The sequence below is a fragment of the Triturus cristatus genome, chromosome 7 (genome assembly GCF_964204655.1).
Source record: "Triturus cristatus chromosome 7, aTriCri1.1, whole genome shotgun sequence".
NCBI classification, from domain to species: domain Eukaryota; kingdom Metazoa; phylum Chordata; class Amphibia; order Caudata; family Salamandridae; genus Triturus; species Triturus cristatus.
In genome coordinates, this window is record NC_140590.1 from 286,290,439 (window position 1) to 286,310,222 (window position 19,784).

Here is a 19,784-nt window from a genome sequence, read left to right on the forward strand (position 1 = left end):
CTCCAGCAATAAGGCCACATCCTCTTATCATCTTCAATGAGAAGCCCTTTTTCCTAACTATTAGAATCAAGCACAGTATGCCAATTGCCCTGGTTGTATCATACTAAATCTTATTGACCTTTCTTAGCAACGGACAGTTTACAACCAGCCTGCTTTACAACTTGAGTTCTGTATCAAATCATCTCACTGTTTTCACCACTGTAACGTTCCGGATTAATTATTAGACTCATTCAATTTATATCCAATCCTACCTATACATCTTTTCTTCCACACATCCTCAATGACAATTGTGTAAGTAGAACAAGAATCTCCATCAACCACCCCGCAACCCACTGAGCTTTACTTGAGTGAGATGCTTTCTAGGTAAAGGTCAATCCTGTGAGATATTAGTTCATGTAAACTAAACCTTCTTCTGTCATGGAAAGGCACACTCAGGAACAATAGGAAACCATGAATATATTTCTTAGATTTATTTAAAATCAAAATCCTTTTATAGTGCATACAATATGAATAGTAAGTATTATAAAATGACAAGCAAAATAGTGGCAATGATGCTGGTAAAAAGCTTGATGCGCGTGCCCTTAAATCTCCCCCTGCCGAACAAAATGAATGTGTCCATCAGTAAAGAAACTGGTGCTCATGTAAAGCGCTCTGATACCTGATATCTTCCAGTCTAGTTCGCGCTATATAAAACGCTAAAAAAAAAAACAAATGCAGCTCATAACTGCCCCGGTGCCCCAATTCGCTTGCCGCCATTGCTGAGGCTGCTTATGAGCAGGCCGAGCAGCATGTGGCTTTGCATTAACCGGCAGGTTAACCCCACCCGGGGTGGACTCATGTCTCGGGCAGCCTCTCCTTGCTGTCACACTTCCCTTCCTAATCCGGCCAATAAATCCGATTAGGCCGGACCGGCCACACAAAGCCATCTTCCCACGCGGGGGACGGGTGACAGGGCTCCTGGAGGGCACTCCGGCCGGGGTGGAACATGGCTCGCGACTGAGAGACCAAGGTGATGATAAAATTATTTATATAAATATTTCTTTGTTTGCTTTTGCATATTGTGAACAAGCGACCACGTGCTGCGATGAGCCCTTCAGTCTGCGGGATGTTCCCCAGGGCCTGCATTGTGCCTGCATTGTGCAGTCATTAGTAATAGCGTGCGCTAAACTCCGCCAGCTGCCAGGCGTAACTAACCGGGCGCCACCCTCTTTTCTCCCTACAGGGTCCATGGCGCAGGGAGGCGAGGGAGTCTGCAACATCTGGAGGATGGAGAGGTGAGTATCACTCAATGGCACTCGAGGGCCTAGACGCCCTCAATGTTTGGTTAAGAAAGAAACGTGTCCTGGTTACTCACCTCCCAGCCACTGTCGGGTGGGAGGTCGGTCAAGGATGTAATGCGCATGGGGAGTGGGGACTGACCCTTCCAGGCATCGTTACCCTGTTCACACCATGCAGATATTCTGTGTATCCTGTGTTTGAGTCAAGATTGCTACGTGGGATGCACTTGTTCCTTGTGAAGAAAGCTAAACCTGCAACCCGTGCTGGGCTTCTCCTGCCTGAGTGAAGCCTGATTACGACCCCTGATGTACTTCCATGTGTGGGACCCTTGCACTGCTGTTCATGCTGTACTTTGTCATTGTGAGTGAACCTTGCAATGCCTCCCTTTCTCCACCCATTCTTTATTGGGGCGCTTCTACTGCTGCTCGTTGTGAAGGAAGTTTGCACTGCGGCTTCTGCAGGACCAGTCATTTATTAGTGAAGCTTGCACTGCTGCTCATTGATTTACTTGTTCTTTGTGAAGGAAGCTTACACTGCCACCCCCGCTGCATCTGTTTCCTTTGTAGGGGAAGCTTGCGCTGCTGCTTCTGCAGGTCCTGTTATTTATGAGTGAAGCTTGCACTGCTGCCCATGGTGCACTTTTTTTGTGAACGAAGCTTGTACTGGTGCTTCTGCTTTACCTGTTATTTATTAAGGAAGCTTGCACTGCTCCCCATGATGTACTTTTATGTGACTGAAGCTAGCACTGCTACTTCTTCAGGGCCTGTTATTTATTAGTGACGCTTGCGCTACTGCCCATGATGTACTTTTTCTTTGTGAAAGAAGCTTCCACTGCTGCCAATGATGTACTTTTTTGTGAATGAAACTTGCACTGGTGCTACTGCTTTACCTGTTATTTATGAGTGAAGCTTGCACTGCTGCTCATGATGTACTTTTTTGAGAATGAAGCTTCCATTGGACCTTCTGCTGTACTTGTCTGTTCTTTATTAGTGAAACTGGCACTGCTGCTCATGGTGTACTTGTTCTTCGTAACCATTTCCTTTATAGGTGAAGCCTGCACATGTGCTTCTGCTGTACCTGTTATTTATTAATGAAGCTTGCACTGCTTCCCATGATGTTATTTTTTGTGAATGAAGCTTGCGCTGGTGCTTCTGCTTTACCTGTTATTTAATAGTGAACCTCGCACTGCTGCCCAAAAACCTACCTTGAACTTCTAAGGCCGGATTGAATCCACCACCTAGGCTCATCACTGGATCAAAAAAGAGGGATCATATCACCCCGACCATCAATCACTGAAATGGCTACCCTTCAAAGCCAGAATCCATTTCAAAATTGCCTGTATGACCCACAAAGCATTCTACCACAATACACAGAAACTGACTCTATCTGGTGGAAACAGATCTTCCAGAAGCAATAGCTCCTTACTTCTTAAGCTATCAAAATGTAAGTAAAAGAAAACCTACAACGGATCCTTCCCCAGAATTCCCCCCAAAATCTGGAACTCTCTCTCTACAGAGATTAGATGCAACACATCCACTTCAATCTCCAGGAAAGAAGTAACATTTTTACTACCCAACAAATTCTTCTCACACTGAGAACCCTTCTCCTTCTCCCCTTGATCTATTACCTCCGCCGAATCTGTTTGTTGCCTCTTCTCACGCCAGAATATGTTTAGGCCTGGATTTATGTTACACTGTGTGTTCCTATCTTCTGTTTGCCATTAGTGCGTGTGTGTGTGTGTGTATGTATATATATAAATATATATATATATATATATATATATATATATACAGGGCCGGACTGGGAACTGAAAGCAGCCCTGGCAAATTTTTCCAGACCAGCCCCCGTCCGGCGCGTTGTGCGCGAGCACAGCGAGCGCGCCTGACCACTAGTAGGGAGGGGATTGGGGGGGTTCTTCCCCCAAGAAAATTTTGGAAAAAGACAAACAAAATGGAGCATTTTACAGCACATTTTTCATTACATATTTAATTGTATCAACTTTCAAAGCACAGTAAATAGTAGATGATGACCTTGAAGAGCACCAGGTTACCCCACCCAGTCATATGTGTACCCATAGACATTCTTACAGGGAGTACCAAAAATAGACACGAGTAGTGAATCAGAGAGAAGTAAAAGTGAGACCAGCTCCCTGCCCCATATGGTGTGTAGCAAGCAAGAGCAGTGAGCAACCACTACTAGGCCATTGCTGTATAGAACATGAGTATCGGCTAATACTATCAATCAAATATTCATTATCTATACTATCATACCACTCAAATGTCCTTAAAGAATCAGAGACGGCAGCACCCGACAGATACACAAAAATAACCACACACGCAGAAAGGCAGACAAGAGGCAATCAGACATTTAATTAGATATGGAAACTGTCAGACAAGCATTTAGATACTGACACAGAGGCAGACACAGTCATGGTGCCACTTTAGCACACAATGTAGCTAGACACAAAGATCCAGATGGATGCAATCACACAGAGACAAACAGATGAGACGATAACGACTGCACCAGAGCTTCCAGTTTGTGAGGGAGAGGCTGGGGGGCCGCCCATGCCACAAATAATGTTTGCTCCGTTTTTTGTTTAGATACCATCAGATAGATTACAGAGTGGGGCCCAGGGGGTACTAGAACCAGAAAAAAACTAAACCTTGTTAAACAGTTTACCAAGGTATGTAAATATGCATATGGTCTTTAAAGACCTGTAAAAATCTCAGGCGTGCCGGAGATAAGACTCCAGACACAGCACAGCTGAACCCACAGCAGCTCGAGCTGCAGCAGCCCGGGCTGACACACACGAGAGAAGGGGGAGGGAAGCCCTTTCAGCTCTATGGGCGATGCGCGCCTGCCTGGAAGCAAACTACTGCACAACAACCCGTACCTGTGCATTGTGGGGTAGGAGCCCGGACATCACACTTAAAGCCTTGAACCCATCCCTGCACCGCGGAACGTGCACGAGATGTGTCCGGACCCATCAGAGCTTGAAGGAGGTTGGGCTGGGCACCCCCGTAATCTTTCGTTGCCGAGTCTGGTATGCGGTAAGGTCCTTTGACAATCTCTGCACTTCAACTGTGTTGCACCTTTTTTGGCTTCCTATGTAATCACTTCAAAATGGGGAAGAGAAAATCTACCACTTCAAGGGAGAATCCGATAGCAGGAACCATAGTCTTCTACTTAACAAATGCTACTGGAGTACTAGAGAAGGAGATTTGCTTGATGGAAGAGCGTGTGTGTACTGCTATGAAATCTGTTTCTGATAAAGGAAGTGGGACAGAGCTCAGTGCCAGGAACGATTGGCAGCCTTAACACTCCCTCGTCGCAGGTAGGCACTAGGGGGAGAAAGTTGTGCAGCAATTAATTTGTGACAGACAAATTAACCATCCTAGATGCTGTGCATGACAATGTACCGCTGTACTTAATCCACCGGGCTCCTACTGTTCATCGTCCCTGGCCAAAAAAGAAGTACCCCCAGCAAATGAAAGAAAAGTCTGTTCAGGATGCTTGCTCGATAAAAGTTCTTGATAATATGACCCAATAAGCTTTCTTGTGCAGCACATTTTCCCATTCCTAGACCCAAAAAACTAAATGGAGTTATAATTTGGCTATTTTCTTTCTCCCCTGCAAGAGAATCCACAATCAGAGGGTGCCTTTAGAATCCCCAGGATGTTGGGGAGAAATTCACAAATCTGGCGATGGATACCTTACATGGATAAAAAGTTATGAAGATATAAACACGAGCTACCTTTACATCCAAAAAAGGCCTTAGCATTCAGGAGGCTAAAACTTTGTGACTGTAAAACAAAGTTATGCAGAAGAGGGTACTGCTGTCTTCAAACTCCACGGCAAATTCCCCAGCAAAAAGAAATTCAGTTTGACACAATGAAGGAGCTGTTAGTCTAATATAACAAAGTTCGATACATCCACGTCAATTGTTATTCCTTTCTGATGCGCTTTGTGCATTCACAAAGGAATTTGTGTTCGTTGCTCCAGTGAGACAATAATCCTCGTACTCCCAAAAAAAAAAAAGGCGGTTTAATGCTAGCCAACTATATCTTCCAGGCAGTTGTTTTCTTTGTCAAAAGATCATTTAAAATGTATAAGTTTAGCTCGTGAAAGCAGGACTGGAAGTACCAAAAGGCAGGCGTGTGGTCCTGATTGGAGACACTCATTTTACCCAGTAATAATAAAAAAACGAGCTAACATAATTCTCTGTTAGCAATCGAGGCGATTGTCGCATAACTCAGGTAAGTAATTGTATGCTACGGGAAGCCGACTTGTCTGGCACAATTGCCCGGGGGGAGGGGAGGGATGGTTATCGAATATTCTATTTTAAAGAATGAAAACCAATTTCTAATAGAGTGCCGAAAATATGAAACTTCTTAAGAGCGTAAACTACACAGGCGGTGTGCAAAAATTACTTAACTTTCGTTGGCCGCCGGCCCGCCCCATGCATGCAGCCCCCGAGAGGCCTAGCAATCACAGTAGGCCGCGATTAGAGATAGAAGAAGCCAGCATGCATTACCCCGCCCCAGCCGCCCGCTTACCACCATGCGCATCAAATCAAAAATTTTAATAATGATGAATCCATGATGATTGTTTGTCACTGTCGGTGACAATCATCATGGATTCATTATTTTTTTTTAATTGTATTTATTGCCTGCAGCCATGGCCCGCGAGCCGCGACGGTCTGGTGAGCGCGCAACTCACGCTCTGCAGTGCCTCCGCCCTTCTCAAGTCACAAGCAACACACAACCAGATGAACACAACAATCAAATTAATACTGCGCACGACGCACAGTGCCACCACTGCCCACCTCATTGCCGACCAGGGAGAGTGGACGAAAAAACTCACCTACTGCTAGAAATGATTAAATGATGGCCGGACTGGCCGCACGATCAGGCATCACCTGGGCACAGTGCCTCTCAGGGTCTCAGTGGGATTGCGCGAGGGCAAATGCGCATGCTGCTTGGTCAGTCAACCATCTGCCCCACCGTAAGGCAGACGCGGGCACGCGGCGGAGGAGGAGCCAGTGCATCTCTCTGCGTGCTGCGCTGCGCACAGGCAACTCCTCCTCCTTAATGTATTAAACCAGTATCCGCTCTGCCTCACTGCACGCCCGAGTCAATCAATCAATGCAGACTGAGACAGACGACAGTTGTGCTTTTTCCCTGGTTGCACTCACGCGGACAAGAGACATGTCAGCGTAGTAGTCTCAGTCTGTCAGAGACAGACAAGACTACTGTGACTCTCACTCTGACGCACGTAAGTCACATCACGTCGCCACGGACCGAAAATCGGCCCCAGCCACAAAACCGGCCCCCCCATCAGAAAACCGGCCCCCACCCCATCCAGCCTACCGGTGGATTGCCCGGTGCCCGGAATTGCCAGTCCGGCCCTATATATATATATTCGCAGAAAAAACCATAGGTTTCAGGTGTGTTATAGTTAGCTGGACATTTCACTCATACAAAACCATAGAAATTCCTCTGTTATAGTTAGTTCTGCTAACTATAACTCGCGCGCCCGCAATGTACTGCTGATGATGTCACATATTACATCATTCATGACATGTTCAGTGACATCACTGCTGGCATCACTGATGACATCTCAAATGAGTTGTTTTTGGAATGATAAGTAATTCCAAATGTTTCCTGTTTTATTTGTTCTTTTTTTTGTTCATTTTTTGAAAAAACACCAAAAAAAATACAAACTTTTTCCCAAAAATTAAAAAAAAAAGAAAAAAAAGAAAAAAGAAGAAAAAAAAATTCTTATCAGAACTACCTTATCTGGTTAAAGAAAGAATTATAATTGCAAGATAATGTGTGAAAGTTTGGTTAAATATATGTATACAGCATGATTGTTTGAAAGAATGCATTAGTAGTGTATGGTGAATTTATAGGTGAAGATTTATGAGGAAGTACTGCAGCGTGACACTGCAAGCTCTTTAGCTGCACTGCACTGTGGCACTTCTGAAGCACAGGGATGTGACATATGTACATGAATATGTTGCAACTATGTGCTTCCCTCTGCACTGCTGCACAAACTGCAGCCATGCGGTGACACAGGCACCCTTGCACCATGGTGCAAGGATGTCTGTGTCATGTGGAGATGGTTTTTGTGCAGGAAGGGACACCTTCCTGCACAAAAACAATCAGTAAAGGCATTTTCCTCTTTCAATGTATGCTGCGGAATGCAGCATGCATTGAAAGAGGAAAAATTGAGGAGAAATGAAAACAATTCTCCTCGTTGCGCCTTGCTACACCAACTCTAGGATGGCGCAGCATTCACACACATCTCCAGATTTACAATTTCTCATAAATCTGGAGATGTGTCTTGTTCTACGGGTGTTGCGTGGGAACACCCACAGCAACACCTATGGGACGCCCCTTCAATGCAAAGTTCTGTGTATGAAGGGGTCGTATTTACAAGGAGAGGAAAAAACATGCAGGGTGGCTTTTCCTCTCCTTGTAAATATGAAGGAGTGCCTGGCGCCATCACTACGTTACAAAAAGTGACGTACTGGTGGTGCAGGGTGCTTGTAAATCTGCCCCATAAGTGCTTAGGTATTTGCAGACTGATACAATAAGAACATAGTGATGGATGGGTGATTGAAGAATTGCATGAGACTGACAGGAGGTATGGGTACTACTTCAGTATTTAATGGAGTGTATGTATCTGCTTAGAGATTTGTAGGGATTATGCACAGAATATTTTATGTGTACTTGTGTTGGGGCCTAGGTCATTTTATAAGAATACCACTAGTAACTGGAATGATGACAGTGCTGCAAACAGAGTGAACACCTAATTTATAAGTGCTTACGTACTGGGGCAGTGATAGGATAAGTAGACAGTGGTAGATAAGTGATAAAAAGAAGTACTGGACGATTCGTACACTGCATGAGTCCTAACTGGGTATTTAGAAGAGTGTATCAATAGTATGTAGCTAGTTAGAGGTCTGCTTGGATAGTGCACAAAATATTAAAGATGTACTTGTGTTAGTAGCTAGGCCATTCCATAAGTTCATGACTAGTAACTAGAGTAATTACAGTACTACAAACAGAGTGTATAGTGAATTTATAAGTGCTTATGTATTGGTGGACTAATAGGATAAGTAGATAGTGCTGGATGGGTGATTGGAGACATGCATGGGACAGACAGGAGGATTCCTACACTGCATACGTACTAACTGGGTATTTAGAAGAGCGTATCAATAGTTTGTAGCTGGTTAGAGGTGTGTATGCATAGTGTACAAAATATTGTACCTGCGCTTGTGTTTTTGACTACGCCATTCCTTAAGTATACGACTAATAACTGGAGTAATTTCAGTGTTGCAAAGAAAGTGCGTGCTGAATTTATAAGTGCTTAGATATTGGTGGAGTGATAGATTATGTGGATAGTGCTGGATGGGTGAATGGAGAAGTGCATGGGACAGACAGATGGATCCCTAGACTGCATAGGTACTAACTGGGTATTTAGAAGAGTGTATCAATAGTATGTAGCTGGTTAGAGGTCTGCATGCATAGTGTACAAAATATTGTACCTGCACTTGTGTTAGTGGCTAGGCCATTCCTTAAGCATATGACTAATAACTGGAGTAATGTCAGTGCTGCAAAGAGAGTGCATGCTACATTTATTAGTGCTCATGTATTGGCAGAGTGATAGGATACGTAGATAGTGCTGGATGGTTGAATGGAGAAGTACATGGGATAGACAGAAGGATTCCTAGACTGCATAGGTACTAACTGAGTATTTAAAAGACTGTATCAAAGCTATGTAGCTGATTAGAGGTCTGCATGCATAGGGCACAGAATATTGTAGCTGTACTAGTTTTACTGGCTAGGCCATTCCTTAGGTACATGACTAGTAACTAGAATAATTTCAGTGCTGCAAAGAGAGTACATGTTGAATTTATAAGTGCTTAGGTATTGGCGAAGTGCTAGCATACGTAGATAGTGCTGGATGGGTGATTGGAGAAATACATGGCACAGACAGAAGGATTCCAACACTACATAGGTATTAACTGGGAATTTAGAAGAGCGTATTAATAGTATGTAGCTTGTTAGAGATCAGGTAGAAAGAGAATTCACTTGGTGTAATATTGAGTTTAAGGACTGAATTATTGTATTCCAGACACAAACTAAAACCCATGTGTTAGAACATGTACAATATTAAATTAAACCATAATAGTTTTAAAATGAATAAAAGAATATTTTATTAAAACAACAATTAAAAAAAAAAATTGTAGACATAAATCATCTGTAATCCTACCACAAATACATATATCGACTACATGAATATATCACATACACTTGGTGGAGACCTATTTCATTAAAGAATTAATACAAAGTAATAATACAGGATTATGTTTTTGGAAAAGACCACAACAGTGACACCTATGCCTAGCTTCTATACTTAAACATACAATTAACAGAGAGACAAAAACAGACAGTTTATTTTGTCATTGGATAACACATCCGTTTTTTTAAATTTCAGAAGCTCTTCTTAAGTACAATCTATTCGTTATGTATCTAAAAGAAAAGCTATTCCCACAGATTGTGTTAGATACAGCGCCGACGCGTTTCGATGGTTTTATCTAATAATCCATATTTATCAAGACCCAAATACGTCTCTCTTGTTGTAGAGGCACTGGTTGGTTGCCGTTGTGAATCACTCCTGTTAATAAATACAGTATGTCAGTTTACATTTATGGCGAAGAACATCAGCTATCAAACTTAGCCAATCTCTATTATGGTCTGCTTTCAGTTATATATGTATAATACATTGCCTCCATATAGCTAAAGATAGATTTTATTTTATTTGATTATTTCATCATATCTAATGACAACATATGTATTCGTTTTATTCTCCCCTAGTGCAATTATATCTCCATACATCCTTCACTGGTGTCTATTATGTTCTATCAAATGGGCTACAGGTAATGAATAGCTCATATTTTATTATATATCAAACCTCAAATCCTAATCAACAAATAGAAATAAAGGATTACCTTATATCATGTCATAAGGTCCACAATTCTGTTAATTTTATGGATTTGTCCTTATCATTTGGTCAATTGGATCTGAAAAGGTAATTGTAGATATATCAGCGTTTCCCTCCCTACATCTTGATATTTCTAACATACAATAAATTCTAATGAAATGACCTGGTCCTTACCTCAATAAAAACATTAGTAGTCGCCATATAATAAAAGCCCAATTGTTCGTCTTCGTACCCAATCATGCGGTTACAACCTAACGGTAAAGGGCAAGTATTAGTCCTAGTTGTTTTTACCAGGTTAATATAACGTTTTTTATATATTTTTAGAATATTACAAAGACGAGATTTTCGTAGTTCAACCTGATTTGTCTCAAAAAGTTTTTACTGGTCCGAATATTAAATCGTTACACCAGCTCACATTAGGTTATAAATGCATGTGGAATTTTTTCTTTATTCCTATATCTTCCTCCATTTATCTTCCTCCTTGTTAGAAATCTGCATGCACAGTGTACAAAACATTGTACCTGTACTTGGGTTAGTGGCTAGGCCATTACTTAAGTATATGACTAATAACTGGAGTAATTTCAGTGCTCCAAAGAGAGTGCATGCTAAATTTATAAGTCCTTAGGTATTGGCAGAGTGATAGGATACGTACATAGTGCTGGATGGGTGAATGGACAAGTGCATGGGACAGACAGAAGGATTCCTAGATTGCATAGGTACTAACTGAGTATTTAAAAGACTGTATCAATGATATATAGCTGATTAGAGGTCTGCATGCATAGTGCACAGAATATTGTAGCTGTACTAGTATTGGTGTGTCTATGGTTTCGAGAACGGTAGTCTGTATTTTAGGGTGTGAGGAGGTGCATCAGATGATCACGTAGATGATGTCATCAGTGATATCATTTGAGGTGTCATCAGTGATGTCATCAGTGATGTCACTGACCATGTCATGAGTGATGACATGTAATATGTGACGTCATCAGCAGTGCATTGCGGGGGTGCGAGTTATAGTTAGCACAACTAACTATAACGGCTGAATTTCTCTTGTGTTGTACGAGTAAAATGTTCAACCAAATATGACGTCCATGAAACCTGTGGTTTTTTCAGCGAATTTCTGAGGTTTTTTAAATGCTAATTTCTAACTATAATGTCCCTGAAACTTGTGTTTTTTTTCAGTGAATTTTATATATATGTATTTAATCTCCTCTCACTCTTACAAGGAAGAAATCAGCACTCAGGTTGTAGTTTGGAAGTATTTAATCTGAAAAGGACGTGATCCACGCGTTTCGGCTCGTCCGAACCTTGATAACGATACAAGACGTCATTGTAGCATCCTTATTTAAATGTACAAATGCCTCCAGTTGCCAACATTAACAAAGGACTACATATTACTTTAATCCAAAAAGCTGGCGGCCATATTGGCCTGGTCACGATGTGAAAATTCAGGAATTGATACAATAAAGAATAGAAAACAAGTGTTAATATGCACACAATGTAATTTCAGCATATCTTGCCCCGTGACCGCCATACCTGTATGTTCGTCAACATGACTTATTCATAATAAACATACTTAGAATTGCAAACATCAACATAAACAATGGACTACACATTACTTTAAAGTGAAAGGCTATCGGCCATATTAATCTGGGCACGTTGCATATTATAATGGTTCTTACATGAAAGAAAAGGAAAAAAGGGGTGTTAATATACACACACTATCCCTAAATAAAGTTCTAGCGATTATAGTTCTATTCCATTCACAGCTCATTTGAGATGTCATGAGTGATGTCATGAGTGATGTAACTGACCATGTCATGAATGATGTAATGTCTGAGGTCATTAGCAGTACATTGCGGGGGCGTACGTTATAGTTAGCTAAGGTAACTATAATTGCTGAATTTCACTGGTTGTGTATGAGTGAAATCTGAGTCTAACTATACCATCCCTGTAATCTTTGTTTTTTTCAGCAAATTTCTAGTTTTTTTTTTAACGTTAAGTATGATGCACATCACAATAGATGGTGGGGGGTTGGAAGCAGGGCCTGGCATTGTGCTGCCCCCACCCAAACTTGCTGCTCCTGCCTTCCCTCCTCCTAGCCATCCATTGTCCAAGTCCATGTCCCTGCTCCCTTATTACAGCCCTGTGTGGCCGTTTTTCTGCCACTGGCCTTCCCGCCTTCTCTGAACAGTTAGATTGCTGCCCTATCCACCTCCTCCCTATCCTCTGTTGTCTGAATCCATGGACTAGCCTCCTCCCTCCTACCATGCATGGTCTGATGTGCTGCCACTGCCCTCCATTTAGCAGGATGTACCAGTCCACTCCTCCTGCCCTCCATTGCCCAATTCTATGCCCCATCATTGACCTCCTGCTTAGCCTCTGTGCTTAGCTTGCTGCCCCTATTCTCCTTCCCCCTGCCCTCCGATGTCTTTGTGCATGCCCCTGCTCCATCCTTTTTGCCCACCATGTTCCATGGACCTGCCACTCCTATCTACTCTGAGTGTTCTGTTGAGCTGTCACTCCCCTCCCACCTGCCTTGCATTGTCAGATGACTGTAACCTGTCCCTGCCACCTCCACCCTGCCTGTCCACATTCCATGCCCCTATCCCCTTCCTCCTGTCCTCCATGGTCCATTTTACTGCCACACCCTTCTGCACTCCCTGGTCTGTTGTGCTGTAACTGCTCCTCCTGCCTGCCTGCATGGTCTGCTGTGAGGCCCCTTCCCCTGAACTCTCTTGTCTGTGCCCAGGTCCTGACCCTCCCTTCTATCATCCATGGTCCTTTGTGCATGCCCCTGCACCCTCCTTCTTGCCCATCATAGCCATTGGGCTGCTATGGCCCCTTCCACCTTCCCTGTGTGGTCAGCTAGCTGCCCCTGACCCCCTCCCACCTTCCCTCCATGGTCTGTGTGTATGCCATCACAGTCTCACTGTTGCTCTCCATGGTGTGTCTTGCTTCTAGTGCCCATCCTGCCTGACCTCCATGGTCATCTTGCTGCTCCTGCCCTGCTCCTTGCCCCCAGCCCTCTATTTCCATGTGCAGACCCATATTCCCTCCCTCCTGGCTTTTCTGTTCCTTTGTAATGCCCTGATCCATCCCTCCTGCCCTTTATGGTCTGTTATGCTGCAGCTTTCTCTCCTGTCTGTCCATTATGGTCAGCTAGCTACCATTGCCTCTTCCCCTCTGTTCTCTTTTGTCCATGTGCATGGTCCTGTCCCCTCCCTATTGCTTTCTATGGATTGTTGTGCTGCACTCCCGTCCCACATGCCCTGTGTGGTGTATTGTGCTGCTGCAAACCCTGATGCCTGCCCTGTAAGGTCAGTTTGGTGCACCTCTCCATGTCCCTCCTGTCCTCTGTTATCTGAATCCATGTCCCTACCCCAATCCCTCCTGCCTTCCATGATCCAATGTCCCATACTTGCTAACATTCTGAACTTGGTAAGAGGGAGATTTTGAAAAACAACTGGGGTATTGATTTTCCCTTTTGACTTACATTGAAAAAGAGGAGATTGTAGACAGGAGACAGATCAAATAAAGCCCATTTGGGCTTAAAAATGGAAGTTTCCAGGCTGAATCGGGTCTGTTGGCATGTATGGTTGTACTACCACTGCCTCTTCCTTCTGCACACAATGGTCTAATATATTACTACAGCCTCTCTTGTCAGTCCTGTATTGTTGGTTTGTTGGCCCTGCCCCCCCTTTCCACTGCCCTCCATAGTCTGTTGTGCTGCCACTGCCCTTCCTGCCTGCCCAGTATGGTCAAATTGTTGCCTCTGCACCTTCCTACCTGCCTTCAATTTTCAGAGTCCATGCCCCTTGCCTCTGCCTCTCAACAGTATCCTAATGAACAACTAGATTGCTAACATTCTATATTTATTACAAAAGTGTGGAACGCCTGACGCCATCTTGATGTAATCAAAACTGTAATACCTAGAACATTTCCTTTAGAAATTACATATATGAGAGGGTCTTATTTGCATCAAAATTATGGTTAGTGCTCTAAAAAACTAAAATGAGGACATATTTTCTGAGTTTTCAAATAGAGACAAAGCACTTTTAAATTATTTGTTATCTTTATGTTTTTTTATCCAGTTGACCACTTGATTAAATGTTGCACTTAGGGGAGAGGATGTGGTGTTACTTCCAGAGCTGCAGATTTTGCAACTGGGGAACAAGGTTGGAGTTTGTGCTTCAGCTCGACATTCTGTAATTCTGGACAAATCACGTAATCTCCCCATGTCTACAACCAAAATGAATTTGTTCTTGTGTGATGTAACCAATGCTCATGTAAAGCACTCTAATACCTGAGAAGTCTGCACTATATAAAACTGCAAAAACACAAAAAACAAAAAGTGTTTTGCACACTTCTGTCATTGGGCTACATGTGGGCTACATCTGGGTGATATTTGCGCTACATTGGGTCTCTTTTGTCTCTGGTGGCCATCTTGGGAGACTTATTTGTTATGAAGTTTCCTAATTTCCTCATTTACTGCAGTCTCCTCAGTAGGAAATACTTTCAGTTTTTTACTTTGGTTCCATCAAAAAGGCATCATTCAGATGTGTCACACATTTGCCATAAATTCTGAATGTTAGCACTCTAGTTGGTCATTAGATTACTGTAGTAAAGCTACTGCTCACCAGGGAAGTCTGCTGCTGGTATTCAAAGTGCATGTTTCAGTCTGCATGTCAGAATTGTTTTAATGAAATAGAAGAGGATTTGAGAAGTCAAAATGTGCCCTAATTTTTCTTTCTGCAGCACTAATCATAATTTCTATGGCAAAATGAACCCCCTCATTTTGTTCCTTTGCAAATTAAATGTTTTAAGTGTTGCCACTTTATTCCAATCAAGATGGCTTCAGGTGTGAATACTTTTGTCACATGTAAGACTGTTAGCGCTCTAGTTGTTCTTTAGAACACTCTGGGACATTCTGTCATTGGGCTACACTTGGGCTACATCTGGGTGATATTTGTGCTACATTTGGGCTCTTTTGTCTCTGGTGGCCATCTTGGGAGACTTATTTGTTATGAAGTTCCCTAACTTCCTCATTTACAATAGTCTCCTCAGTAGGAAATACTTTCAGTTTTTTACTTTGATTCCATCAAGAAGGCATTCAGATGTGTCACACATTTGCCATAAATTCAGAATGTTAGCACTCTAGTTGCTCATTAGATCATTGTAGTAAAGCTACTGCTCACCAGGGAAGTCTGCTGCTGGTATTAAAAGTGCATGTTTCAGTCTGCATGTCAGCATTTTTTAATGAAATAGAAAGAGGATCTGAGAAGTCACTCAAAATGTGCCCTAATTTTTATTTCTGCAGCACTAATCATACTTTCTATGGCAAAATGAACCCCCTCATGTTGTTCCTTTTTAAATTAAATGTTTTAAGAGTTACCGCTTTATTCCAATCAAGATGGCTTCAGGTGTGCAATACGTTTGTCATAAGTAGGACTGTTAGCGCTCTAGTTGTTCTTTAGAACACTCTGGGAAGCTGCAGTAGAACACAAAGGAATCAACTGACAGTCTCTGCCCTTGTTGGATGTACATGTTTTACTGAGAATGTCAGACCTCATTCTCACATGACTGAGAAAGATAATGTGAATTTACAAAAAATATGCTCTCAGTTTAGCTTATAGATCACCTTTCAATCCTCTGTGGGAAAAGCATGAGAAAATAGTTTTCTCTCAAACATGATTCATGATATCCCAGCAGAAGGCTTTTTCGCATGGTAAAATCACCTTAGAACACACCACAATTCCTAAAATTAGTATGGTACCATAAACAAATGATTTATAATGTAACTAAAGTCTTAAAACCCTCTATTAACTGCAATGCTTTTTAATGAGGTGCTATCATGTATATTGGTCCCAAGATGGCTGCCAACACTTCTTGGATGAAGTGCTGACAGCCAATCAGATCTCACAATGAGATGTGTGGTTAGGCTCCGCCCAGATATATATATTTCTTTTTCCATTAATATTTTAAAAACTACTGAACGGATTTACACCATTTAACTAAAAGGCACGACTCTGAACCAAGGGCTACCTTTTTGCCATATTTGGTGTAAATCCGTTCAGCAGTTCGGGCTGTAGCTGCGACTAAAGGTTCCTATGGAAAATTGCATGGGGAAAACAGGTTTTGGGACTCTCCTTTTTTCTCAGCCCCCGCTTGCCGAATCATCCTGAAACTTTCAAGATAGGAGCGGACCGGAGCACCCCATTAGCTTTGAACATTTTGCGAAGATTTGTCAATCGGCGCCAAAGTTATTGGGAATAGAATGTTGCGAATATCTGTATATATATATATATATATATATTCATGTATTTTATTTTTATTTAGTGTCTCCATATTTCTTCTTGTCCTATACCCATGTTTTTATGTACACTATCTGTAAAGTGCTCTGTCACCCGAAAGGGTCTTGTTTGCGCTATATAAAACTCCAAATAAATAAATGTACTTTTTGTGAATGAAGTTTTCACTGGTGCATCAACGTTACTGAACCTTGCACTGCTGCCCAGTGTTGTCTTTTTGTGAATGATGCTTCACTGGTGCTTCTGCTGTTATCTATTAGTGAAATATGTACTGCTACTCCTGTGTGATGTACTTTTTGTCTGTGAAGGTCGCTTGTATTGCTAGGCTGCCATTCCTGACCTTTATGGGTGACACTGTCACTGCTGTTGCTTCTGTGCCTGTTCTTTTTTAGTAAAGCTTGCACTGCTGCTCATTGTGTAATTGTTTTTTGTGAAGGACGCTTGATGCTGCCTGCACTATCTCTGGGCTTTATTTGTTTGTTTTAGGTGAAGCTTGCACTGCTGCCATGATGTACTTATTCTCGCTGAAGGAAGCTTAGCTACACTGCTACCTGTGCTTTACTTGTTTGTTTTTGGTGAAGTTTGTACTGCTGCCATGATGCACTTATTCTCGCTGAAGGTAGCTTAGCTACACTGCTACCTGTGCTTTCCTTGTTTATTTTAGGTGAAGCTTGCACTGCTGCCATGATGTACTTATTCTCGCGGAAGGAAGCTTAGTTACACTGCTACCTGTGCTTTACTTGTTTGTTTTAGGTGAAGCTTGCACCGTTGCCATGATGTACTTGCTCTCCGTGAAGGAAGCTTAGCTACACTGCTACCTATACGTAACCTGTTTGTTTTAGGTGAAGCTTGTCCTGTTTCCCTGATCCACTTGTTGTTAGTGAAGGAAGATTAGCTACACTACTATCTATGCTTTACCTTTACCTGTTTGCTTTTGGCGAATCTTGTACTGCTGCCATGATGTACTTGCTCTTGGTGAAGAAGTCTTAGCTTGCACTGCTACCTGTGCTTTACTTGTTTGTCTTAGGTGAAGCTTGCACTGCTGCCATGATGCACTTGTTCTTTGCGAAGGAAGCTTAGCTTACACTGCTACATTTGCTTTGTTTGTTTTATGTGATGCTTGCACTGTTGCAGTGATGCACTTGTTCTAGGTGATGGAAGCTTAGCTACACTACTATCTGTGCTTTACCTGTTTGTTTTAGGTGAAGCTTGCACCGTTGCCATGATGTACTTGCTCTCAGTGAAGGAAGCTTAGCTACACTGCTACCTATACATAACCTGTTTGTTTTAGGTGAAGCTTGTCCTGTTTCCCTGATCCACTTGTTGTTAGTGAAGGAAGATTAGCTACACTACTATCTATGCTTTACCTTTACCTGTTTGCTTTTGGCGAATCTTGTACTGCTGCCATGATGTACTTGCTCTTGGTGAAGAAGTCTTAGCTTGCACTGCTACCTGTGGTGTACCTGTTTATTTTAGGTGAAACTTGCGCTGCTGCCGTAATGCACTTATTTTCAGTGAAGGAAGCTTAGCTACACTGCTACCTGTGCTTTACTTCTTTGTGTTAAGTGAAGCTTGCACTGCTGCCATGATGTACTTATTCTCGCTGAAGGAAGCTTAGCTACACTGCTACCTGTGCTTTACTTACTTGTTTGTGTTAGGTGAAGCTTGCACTGCTGCCAGGATGCACTTGTTCTTGGTAAAGGAAGCTTAGCTTACACTGCTACAGTTGCTTTGTTTGTTTTATGTGAAGCTTGCACTGTTGCAGTGATGCACTTGTTCTAGGTGATGGAAGCTTAGCTACACTGCTATCTGTGCTTTACCTGTTTGTTTTAGGTGAAGCGTGCACTGTTGCCATGATGTACTTGCTCTCCGTGAAGGAAGCTTAGCTACACCTCTACCTGTACTTAACCTGTTTGTTTTAGGTGAAGCTTGTACTGTTTCCCTGATCCACTTGTTGTTAGTGAAGGATGCTTAGCTACACTCCTACCTGTGCTTTACCTGTTTGTTTTAGGTGAAGCTTGTACTGCTGCTGTTGTGTACTTGTTATTCGTGAAGGAAGCTTAGTTTACACTGCTACATGTAGTGTACCTGTTTGTTTTAGGTGAAGCTTGCACTGCTGCTGTGATGCACATGTTCTTGGTAAAGGAAGCTTAGCTACATTGCTAACAGTGCTTTACTTGTTTTACTTGTTAGGTGAAGCTTGCACTGCTGCTGGTATGCATTTGTTCTCAATGAAGAAAGCTTAGCTACAGAGCTACCTGTGCTTTACTTGTTTGTGTTAGGTGAAGCTTGTACTGCTGCCACGGTGTACTTATTCTCGCAGAAGGAAGCTTAGCTACACTTCTACCTGTGCTTTACTTGTTTGTGTTAGGTGAAGCTTGCACTGCTGCCATGATGCACTTGTTCTTTGTGAAGCAAGCTTAGCTTGCACTGCTACAGTTGCTTTGTTTGTTTTATGTGAAGCTTGCACTGTTGCAGTGATGCACTTGTTCTAGGTGATGGAAGCTTAGCTACACTGCTATATGTGCTTTACCGGTTTGTTTTAGGTGAAGCTTGCACTGTTGCCATGATGTACTTGCTCTCCGTGAAGGATGCTTAGCTACACCGCTACCTGTACTTAACCTGTTTGTTTTAGGTGAAGCTTGTACTGTTTCCCTGATCCACTTGTTGTTAGTGAAGGAAACTTAGCTCCACTGCTACTTATGCTTTACCTGTTTGTTTTAGGTGAAGGTTGCACTGCTGCAGTTGTGTACTTGTTCTTCGTGAAGGAAGCTTAGTTTACACTGCTACATGTGGTGTACCTGTTTGTTTTAGGTGAAGCTTGCACTGCTGCTGTGATGCACTTGTTCTTGGTGAAGGAAGCTTAGTTACACTGCTAACAGTGCTTTACTTGTTTATTTTAGGTGAAGCTTGCACTGCTGCTGTGATGCACTTATTCTTGCTGAAAGAAGCTTAGCTACGCTGCTACTTGTGCTTTACTTGTTTGTTTTAAGTGAAGCTTGCACTGCTACCATGATGTACTTATTCTCGCTGAAGGAAGCGTAGCTACACTGCTATTTGTGCTTTACTTATTTCTTTTAGGTGAAGCTTGCACTGCTGCCATGATGCACTTGTTTTTGGTGAAGGAAGCTTAGCTTACACTGCTACCTGTGCTATATCTGTTAGTTTTAGGTAAGCTTGTACTGC

At 42.5% G+C, this 19,784-nt stretch overlaps 1 protein-coding gene across 1 annotated transcript in view; it reads left to right on the forward strand.

The window, feature by feature from the left end:
* Positions 1-941: 941 nt before the first annotated feature.
* Positions 942-19,784, forward strand: part of LOC146809449 (tubby protein-like) — a 150,340-nt gene continuing 131,497 nt past the window's right edge. The window contains exons 1-2 of the mRNA XM_085614342.1: positions 942-1,009; positions 1,223-1,274. Of these exons, the coding sequence (XP_085470468.1) occupies positions 1,228-1,274 (47 nt within the window). The 5' untranslated portion in view covers positions 942-1,009; positions 1,223-1,227. The remainder of the gene's footprint in view (positions 1,010-1,222; positions 1,275-19,784) is intronic.